A 10,618-nucleotide genomic window follows, 5' to 3' on the forward strand; every position below is an offset into this window, starting at 1 on the left:
TTGACCTAGTTTAAAATTTCAAAATATTTGCTTTTTCGGGAATGGAAACACAGTTATTTGAAAAAATGATTTATGACCCAGAGTGTAATTAAAGGTACGCTTCCTGCTTACGGTTATTAACTTAATATGGGCTAAACTCTTTGTCTAATTGTATACCCATTTTCAATAATAAAAAGAATAGTTTTTTTTTTTACATTTATTTCTGAAATATACATATGAATTCAAAGTTTGTCTACTGGGACTACAGTTTTGGGTTCATTGTCACGGTGATGGTGTGGCCAGCATTTACCATTCTTGCACATCGAAACTTAAAAGTTTGATTTAGGATCGGAATTTGGAAGCAGGAAAATGTATATATATCTACGTATAATATAAGCTCTAGTTTGTAAGCCGTCGGGCTAAAAGAAACATACATAGATATTTATTATATTTTCGTCAACATGAAAGTGCGAGTTTTCATAGAATTGTCATAAAGGTCCATTTTCTACGTGACAATGTGCTCGTGAACAGTGACGTGATATCCAGTCGTTATTTTTTCCTGCGATTAGTGAGTTTATGGTTAGGATTACATTAGGATGTTTGAGGGAAGTTAATACTCAACGGGACACTGTCTCGTAAAATTTATATCTTCCCATCATTAGGCCAATCATGACCATTGTTGAAATTCATTTTTGTCCGTGTCGATAGCGAAATGTGAAATCAATTTTGTTGAAGCCAGAAAATAAAGAAAACTGATTGGATTTGACGCAATTAAGTGTATTTACCCACTGTTTTTAGATTATATGAATTTTATAATACGGAAAATAGAAAGAAACCACTGGATTTTGTTCTGTCCACAACGGAATTAACTTTTAAATTAATCATTTTATCAGTATGCTGCGAAGTACAGTTTCATGTGTAACAGAACGTCATTTCATCATATTTTCCTTAAATCGTTGCATTTAGAATAATTATTCATTTTTGTAAAATACTGTATTGTACATCTGTCGGAAGTTTTTTTTCTAGTAAAAAAAAATAGGACTAGTTACGCAACGTCCTTAAGATTAATACCATACAGTCTCCGTCCTATTTGAACCCTGTAAATGCTTCATATTTTACAGATAAAAAAATCCGTTTGGGTGAACACAGACTTTCTATCACACACGCTTCTTATCTTAGTTTATATTTTATTGAATAAATTAAGAAAGACTGCTTTACTCGTAGAATGCACCTCCAAACAAAACTGAAATACAGTAGATATGAGTTATTTATTTTTATAACTATATATGAGTCGCACCATGAGAAAACCAACATAGTGCGTGTGCGACCAGCATGGACCCAGACCAGCCTGCGCAAAGCCTCTTGAAATTAAAGAAACTGTTAGCGAACAGGATAGATCCTGGCCAGACTGCGCGGATACGCAGGCTGGTCTGGATGCATGCTGGTCGCAAAGCCACTATGTTGGTTTTCTCATGGCGCGGCTCATATTTTGTTTTTCGTTTCAAAGTGGTGTTGCTGTGAAAATGATATATATTAATAGTGTTGATTTTATTCGTGTCTCATAGCTCTCTTAAGAAAGGCACTTGCAACTCTTTTAATCGCTTATTGGCGTTTTTATACTGTACATGCTATGAAACTATTTCACTGGAACTGACATGTCAGGAAAAGTTGATTGTGAAAGTGAATTACTCCTATGACACATAATGTGTGTACTTTGTGAAAGAGATCACCGAAGGTATTAAGTTTTTGCTAAAAAAATATTGCTAGAATAGGCATTTGTCCTGTGTTCTTTTTTAAATATTTTATTTCTATCTAAATTCTGTCTTGAGAGCAATGGCTTCTTACTCATAATGATTTTAGGAATGACTTGACTGTTGCATATTCAAGAAAACAATTCTAAAAGATCAAAGGTTTATAATACGTACAAGATAATTTTTGATTATATTTAGCAAAAAAACTTAATTACTATAACTTTGATGTAAAGAAGTGCACGCGCATTAATTTATGTTTCAATAAAGTCATTTTAATTTTCACTATTTTCATAATGGATAATTTATTTCCATATAATAACATTTTTAGTTGTTCCATTTTGGATCTAACTTTTAAATCTTAATTGCAGGCTCCTGTTTTTTTTACACGACGGCTACTGAAAAGTTCAAAATTTATATGAAAATAGCGCTTACACTTCGTCTGTAATTAGTTTTTGCGTAGAGGTGAGAATCATTTAAAGAAAAAAAGGTTTCAAAGGTCATTCAAATTTCCTTTGAGTCTTGAAAATTCAATATGCATTGAAATAAGAATTATACTGTAGACGCAGTGAATATCTTGTGTATGAAATATAATAATTTTGTTGTGAGGACCTAGTAGTGAATAGTTTCATTGTGACCGAAAAACCTTACAACACTGGTTCCACTATTGAACCATTGAAAATTCACAAGTTTCTGAATTGAAAAGACCCCAGTTTTTGAAATAATACTTCAACTATTATTTAGGATACGAGCCGAAATAAGACGGCAAATTTATTATACCAAATTATGTTATTTTCGATCGTTCTTTCTTCTTCACAAATTCCGCTTTTCAACAAAATGAATGAGGTCTTCATGGGAACTTTTTTCTTACAGTTTTGATGATTTTCAAATTTCTGTACTGTTGCATATCAAAGTTTAAGATATTTTCTTCAAATTTGACCAGATTTTATAAGAAAGTGCATGCTATAACTTTAACCAAATTCAAATTTTCGACAAAAAATACTATAAACATTAATTGAAATGATGTATTGATCCATTGTATGTGTATGTTGTTATTTTGTTTAAATAGAATATTTGTAAACTTTGATATCTATACCATTTAAAAGATGCACAAACAATAATCTTCATATTTAGAAATATTGACAGTTGTCTCGTGAGAACTCGCACCTGTGAGAATCACTGTCATTACAAAATCGCGTCGGGAAAAAAAAATGTATCGGATTAAAGACAGTATCAAAACTAAATGTTTGATACGCACCAAAATCCCATTTTCTCCTAATCCTAGTGTAAAAAGTTTAGTTTAAGACAATCAAAAGATTTGTACGGGTATTTATCATCATCGTAAACGGCGATTGTCAGTTTACAATACCATTTAGAAAAGCGACAATGATTTGTAACAACATTACACTTCTATCCAGATTTTTGTCGATTTTTGTAATTGTTGTTGCAGTGAAGATTAGGAAAATCCCATTTAGGGAAATATTGGTTTAATTGTACAATAATAATAACCACTCCATACAGGAATGACACTTATATTACCCTTCTAAATTAATTAGCAAAGGGATGATAGCGCCCGACAGATATACAATGTTTTTACAGCAACGTTTTAGAATTGTAATGCAACTAGGAGCCACAAAGGAAATGCAAAATAGTTTTATAACTAATCACTTGTCGGTGATTTTGATGAAATTTTGTAGGTGTGCATTAAAATTCCTGAATTCTGGGATAAAGACATTCTCAGTTTGTATCGTCATATCGCAGATTAGGCTGTTTCGTAGTAAAATATCTATTTTGAATAACTATTATGTACATTGTTGTTTTTGATATGTGTTTAAGCATGAAACTGCATAGAAAATCAATCTTTTTTTTAAATTAAATGCATTTACTTTGTTATTCATTGCCTTTCATTTATGTGAGAATATTTCGCACAAAATTATACAAAAAGGTTCCCTCCAAGACCTTGTACGGCTGGATCTCGATATCCCTATTCGGATTCCATCATACAGTACTGAAATCGCATATATTTCGCAAAAGGAGATATTTTTAAAGAGAGAAAAAAATAAGAAAATTGTCAAATTTCAGAAATATATTATCTTTGACATTTTAGTGATTTCCGATGCCTAGTAATATAACGGAAAACGTCAAATCCCAGGAATCCCTCTGAAACTGGATTATAACACTTTAGTAATTATGAAATTGCCATCTCTTCCCTAAGCCCTTGATAGGGGCCAAGGCAAAATAGGCTAAATGGGGATTTCCGTCACCTCTAAAATCCAACGTTGGTTGGTTACTATGATTTTATCTGCCTGTTATCTTAAAGCTCCGAGTACCCTAGTGTCCGACTCGTAGCAACGCGATATCTGGACAGATTTTAGACTGGGTTATTTTCAGCTAGCATAATACTTAGACTGCATATAAAACTTTGCCTTGTTTTGAAATTAAGATTTAATTGTCATGATTATCTAAGAGCTGATTTTATTTCATTCATATTTTTTTCTGGAGATTTTAGGGTTTTAGATAACTCTAGTTTTTCACTAAAATTTCGTGTAACCGCCAGAGAAATAAATGCCAACGTCAACTGAAATATCTTTATATTATCTGGCCTATTTCAATTTTGTGTTTAATGATAATACGGATTTTTATACTTTAAATTTAAACATGTATGTATTAATGAATTATCTCATAGCTGCAAAATTCATTTTGTTGAATAGTACAGTTTGACATTTATTCCGAGACACCGATCGCTTAAACATGAGAGCAAGTTTGTCTAAAAGCGAGTGTTATGTTTGTGTGGATTAAAATTTTATATAAATAAACAATTCAATTAATGAACTATGATTGAATCTGGGTTTCGACCTTGCTTTTGCACTCTGTTTTTAAACATACTGAAAGCTATTACTTCTAAAATACAGTAAAATTTACATTCCTCAAAGAATCTCAATCCTTAAATTTGATGATATACTCTTCATCACTGGAGGAAATAAATATAAATGTTGTGTTCAAAGAAACATTGAGAAGTATTGGCAACTATTGTAAAATTACTTATTCCAATTATGTACTTTATAGCAGCCAACTGAATGCATTACACACTGATGTTTTATTTGTTATGTTATACTGTTATAGTCTCATGCATGTAATATGCCATGACTAAATGAATAAACTTGAAACTTGAAACATAGAGTTTACCATATTTGTGTCACAGAACGAGTAGAACTATTTAAAAAGAAGCTGCTAAAATATTACAATAAACAACAACTAAAATACTATTTAAGACCAAAGTTTCGAAGGCTATGAACAATATTTTTTTCGTGAATGTTTTGGTCAGAAACTATTTAAATTCTGAAGCAAAAAATATTTATTAATTTAAAATTATTATGAAGAAATGTCAAATAAAATTTGTTGGGCGCAAACAATTTTGAAAATTATATATTTTGTGGGGAAATAGGAAAAGAAATGCAACTGAGAAAACAATATCATAATCTTTGATAAAAATGCATACACGTTCTTGTGAAATTTTAGCAGCCTATTTTAATTAATTCCATTATCCCTGTATCTGTAAGTAGAAGATTTCATCAAGTAAGTCAGAATATTCTATTATAGGTACATAAGGGTAGTTAGTTAAGTAAATAAAATGAAAAGACAAATGGTTAAATTTCATAATTTATAATATTTAATATCTATAAACCGACAGATCAGTTAAATCTTTTACAATGTCGTATGAAAATAAAATAAAGCAAAGTTATAGAATCACTAAAGATTTTCATCTAAGACAAAAGAAAACAGATGCAAATGGCCTTAAACGCCAGAGAAATGTTAAAGTAACTTATTTCTAGAGTTACATTAATTTTATCTTTAAATAACAAAAAAACAAATGATTATCCGCGCTAATTGATCAATTCTAAAAGAATCTTGAGCAAAAACTCTACTCTAAAAATAAATTAACATGGAAAAAAACACTGAAAAATTGAAGAAAGAAATGTACAAATTGGAATAAACTTGTCAAAAATGACAGCTAAGTGGTGTTGAGTACGAATAAATAATGGGGCGAAATAATGAATCCATAGTCCTATTCATAGCATAATGTCCTTCACTAGCGTTTCGGCTAATTGTTTGTGAGTTGGAAACTTATGAGAAACGTTGTAAAATCTTTGATGAAATATGAACACAGGTTTATTCGATCCATTAACAAAGTAGTACATCTTAGGTTTCAAATATATTTCACCCGCTCATGACAACAGATTCGTATTGAAATTGGCCTACTAGAGGACGCAATATAGCTTAAAGCATTCAACTTATGTTAAAAATCCGCGTACTCTTATCTTTCAGAAAATTGAAATTTCAAATTTATAATCTTAAGATGAAATGGTCATATATGTAAAACCTGTAAAAATACGACTTACATGGTCACAATAACATGATTTCCTGATAAAAACACATCTTTGGTATCAGCTATAAGTGTGTGTCACATTTAAGTCACTTTTGCCTATCAACTAAGAGTTAATTTTAAGCTTTCACAGGCTCGCCGTACTGTGTGGAGTATAGGTTTTATAATATCCTCCGTCGGGAGCCATCCCTGACCCCTCAACTTTCGTCGGAATGTTCATTGGATGCATATTATTATAACCTGGATACATCCCATGCATTTCATAAAGTTTGTCCATTTTCGCATTGTCTGTAATTAAACTGTTTATTGAGAATGGGTGATTAAATGAGTGCGCGGGATTCACACCTGGGTATCCGTGTCCCATTGACATCACGTCGTGGTGTTGATGTTGGAGTTGCCGAAGGTCCGGCCCCGGCGTTGATCCAGACGTTGGTGTTCCAACTGGGTTTGGTTCTGTTTTGCTAGGTATAGGTTCGAGTTGACCCGCCATGTGATGTTGTTGAGGGGGTGGTTGTGGCGGCGGCTGTTGAAGTTGTTGATGATTTTGTGCGTGATGGTCCTCTGGAGACCCTGGTTGTGAAACACTATCGCCTTCATCTCCAGAATGCCCTTCGTCACCACTATCTTCCCCTAAACCATTTTTTGATCGTAGATCTTCCTTCTTTAAACATTTAAACCGTTTCTGACGTCTTAGATAGCAACCATTTTCAAACATATTCCCAGAATCGGGATGTAATGTCCAGTAACTTCCTTTTCCCGGTCTGTCGGGCGTTCGGGGAACTTTCACAAAACAGTCATTGAACGACAAACTATGACGTATAGAATTCTGCCAGCGTTGCTGATTTTGTCGGTAGAACGGGAATAAGTCCATTATGAATTGATATACTTCACTCAACGTACACATTTTATTTGGTGACTGTTGAATAGCCATGGTGATGAGTGAAATGTACGAGTATGGCGGCTTTGCGTGCGTATAACTCCGGCGGTATGTCTTCTCACGTGCTCTGTTGATAGCCTGGGCTCTGTTTAAGTCCATTCGCATTGGAGAGATGGGATCTGACATTCCATTCATAGGCACTGGGCTTGTCATTCCACTCATGTGCCCATTTGTGTTCATAGTGTTCATACTTCCATACATTCCGGTGTGCATGCCGACGGTTGGTGCCATGCTCATACCGTATCCATGCGGCGCTCCCATACCCGTGATAGCCTGTGATGAATAGTTCATATTGTTCATGCCCATAGATCCGATCGATCCCATGCCACTCATACCTCCCATAGAGTTCATGCTCGCTACACTAGCCATCGGATACCCCGTCGGATCATATGCTGTTTTGACAGGGTCATATGTAGACTTTGACAACATCGTCAAATAGTCCCCCGCCGGCGGATACTCCGCTCCCGTCGGCTGTTTGTCGTACATCGATGCCAGTTTTACTGTTAGGCACTACAACACAAATAAACACAAATCAAAGATCTCAAATCAAGTTAAAGTCCTTCAATTGTCGCAAAGATACACAAACGATTGTCTGAACAAAGTTTGACTAGTATGTTGAACCAAGTTTCTGGGTAAATATACCTAAGATAGAAAAGAAAACAGGTATAATCAACGTGAGATTAAAGTAATCCCGCCCACTCGGTTATGGACTGCGCGCTGATTGTGCGCGCGTATTATAGTCCCGCCTCTTATTGACGCCTTCACCAATGCCGTATTTGGGTTTGTTATCGAATTCTGCTGCTTTTACGATTCCTATGAAAATAAAAAGTTGAATGCAAACAGTCTTACCGCCAATTCCAAATTTTAACAGCCTATCACATAGTTTCTTTCGAACTTAAACTTTTATTGCGAAATACATGTACTAATATGCATTTTACACGTTCTAATGTCCTGTGTCCCAGGTTTTGACTTGTCGTGGGTGTATATCTCATTATATATTTTCTAAATTTACACGGTGACTAATTGCACGTCTGCTTGTTTCAGGAACGGGAATGGTCGGAGGACAGTTGAATACTGGAAACTGGAAACCGTTTATAGATCTATTAATTTAATTTTCATACAAACAGAAAGATATTGTTATAAATCTCCGTATAACCGCAAGCTTTAAACATCATTTTGTGTAAAACTGCTATAAATCTTCGTATAACCGCAAGCTTTAAACATCATTTTGTGTAAAATTGCTAAAAATAACGTATTGAAACAACTAAAGATGTAAGAAAAACCTTGCTATGTCACAGAACCTCTAAATACACAAGTTGTAAACATATTTCCCATTTTTCCTTAAAACATAAATAATGTGTAAGCAATATACGTTTGATAGATTCATTCTCTATTAAAACAGTGGTCTGAAATTACTTAAATATCTAGTATAATCTATTCTTAAATATTATACATAATAGTTACTATCATCCCCATCCGATGAAGTCAGATAAAATGGTTGTACAACTTTATGTTTATCAGATAAAATTTATATCAAGATACAATGCGAACCTCGGACTCGGAAACTGTTGTCCGGTGACTGTGCTAAAAGTACAGAACACAGACTTATACATCACCCATTCAATTTGAAATGCATTTTCAATTAGCGTTTTTGGATTAACGCGTTTGATAAATGTTAACAGGAGAAAATATATACATGTTTGTTTAAACCTATTCCCCACTTCACCCCACCCCTGCCACCTTCCAACAGAAGCCTCATGCTGAAACGAAACAAAGAACATATCGTGGGTTTTCTCTCAATTCTGAGTTTACATGATCAAATATTTCATTTCGTATAAAGTCATGTAATTACATTCGGATTTTTAAAAAGTACTATTACTCTTTCAACAAGAAATCCTAAATAGAGAAAACAGTGTCAGTCGCTTAGACGGAATTTACGATAAACCCTATTAGCAAAAATAATTAAAAACCCACGTTTATCTACTCTTAAATAAAAAATAGAAATACCTTATCTTCACAGCTTTTCGACCTTATTTAATCAAGTTCCTGTACAATACATAGAAAATAATATGAAACACTTTATAGAACCATTCAATATATGAGAAGAGATATATAGAGACAAAACAGAGATTTCATCTTTTGCGAGTGCAGTGCAAATCAATGTTTTCATTGAAAACGCCGCTACTCCAGTCTTTATTTCACGTCCTCCGACGCTTATGCTGTAAATGGTTTTATTTGTTTGAGTTTCCTAAAGAACAATAGTGTATTCAGGCACTGTATTGTAAATACATCAGTTAAACAAGATGGAGTACAATATGTGCCGGGTAGGATTTCAATCTTCTAGAATTTCTCGTATCACTTTCAGTGTAATTGCGGGATACTAAAACAATTGCTCACGACCGGGGTCTGATAAATGAAAATCCATTTAACCAAACAATGATAAAAAAGAACAGAAACGGGGACAGGTTGATAGTTCGTTTATATCAAGAGTGCAGTTATTATTTTTTCATATTTAAGGGCATGTTAATTGATAAACAAGGTTAATTCTTATAGTCTACTTCCATTTACTGTAATATATAATATTTTAAGCAATTATTAACGTTAGTTAAATATCTAAGTGATAGTTTTAACCCCTGTAAGACGGGGGAAAGAGACAGTGCATCGTTTTACTACAGACTATAGTTTTTACTGAATTACGCACAGAAATATATATAAAAAATTTGCATCGAGTCCAGTCGGTTATATACCATCAAATTTTAAGTTAAAGAACATTAACGTTATCCTTGCTTGAATTTGGTGCACGCAGGCCTAAAATAGGCATTTTCATATTACGTAACATTTGACGACAGTGCAACCAGCTGCCCTTGTTCCGAACCTCTCGACCTCTACTGGAACCGTTCATCTTGTTATCTAAATCTGTTGGAAAAGTACGACAAAAGTACATTTTTAACAACACTATAACCGTGTTTTTTTATTTTGTTGTTGTGTTCTCAAATGTATAAGTTACCATAAATATAAGTTTCGTATACGTATATAAATACCCTTTCGTTCGAAATAAACACATAGGCAAAGTTCTTAAATATTGTATGTGATTTGAAATGAACTTGCTACGACCATTTTCATCATTCATGAATGAACGCCATTCGCGTTTGCTATTTCAAGTTTGTTGCTTTTTAATTAGTTTAACAAATACATGCAACATGCAGAACTGTGTGTTGTCTATTCATTGGCCCATTGAAAACTCTGGGAAATTTTGGTTGTGTTATGTTGACATACATTTATCAAAATTAAGGTCTTGATACACACGACTATGTTTGAATAATTCCCCGTACAAATATTGTTAAATGCTCGTCCGATTTTAACTTCTTTACTTTATTGTTATCTAAACCCATGTTAAATTAATAAATCATGTTAAATAGTTGAAATAAACAAATATTTGAGAGTTGGGACATAAACATGATGATATTCAAACAATTTGACGTTTTGTAAATAATTATTTAAATAGATTTGCCCAATCTAGTGCCCATTCTATATTGAAATAACATCATTATACAGTGGCTCGATTTAATT

At 33.3% G+C, this 10,618-nt stretch overlaps 1 protein-coding gene across 2 annotated transcripts; it reads right to left on the reverse strand.

Moving 5' to 3' along the window:
- Nucleotides 1-5,374: 5,374 nt before the first annotated feature.
- LOC123535222 (hepatocyte nuclear factor 3-beta-like) lies at nt 5,375-9,071 on the reverse strand. Of its 2 annotated transcripts, none has more exons than XM_045317798.2 (2): nt 9,056-9,071; nt 5,375-7,558 (listed from the first exon to the last, which is right to left on the reverse strand). In XM_045317798.2, the coding sequence occupies exon 2, from the start codon at nt 7,532-7,534 to the stop codon at nt 6,239-6,241; it is 1,296 nt and encodes a 431-aa protein (XP_045173733.1). In that variant the 5' UTR covers nt 7,535-7,558; nt 9,056-9,071; the 3' UTR covers nt 5,375-6,238. The 2 variants fall into 2 exon arrangements, with proteins under 2 accessions (XP_045173733.1, XP_045173727.1); XM_045317792.2 differs by lacking the exon at nt 9,056-9,071 and adding an exon at nt 7,898-8,000.
- Between the last annotated feature and the right edge of the window lie 1,547 nt (nt 9,072-10,618).

This window comes from Mercenaria mercenaria, chromosome 1 (genome assembly GCF_021730395.1).
Source record: "Mercenaria mercenaria strain notata chromosome 1, MADL_Memer_1, whole genome shotgun sequence".
Taxonomy (NCBI): Eukaryota; Metazoa; Mollusca; class Bivalvia; order Venerida; family Veneridae; genus Mercenaria; species Mercenaria mercenaria.

Coding starts and splice junctions, on each gene's coding strand:
- LOC123535222 (XM_045317798.2), bottom strand. CDS start 7,534: ATGTACGACAAACAGCCGACGGGAGCGGAGTATCCGCCGGCGGGGGAC.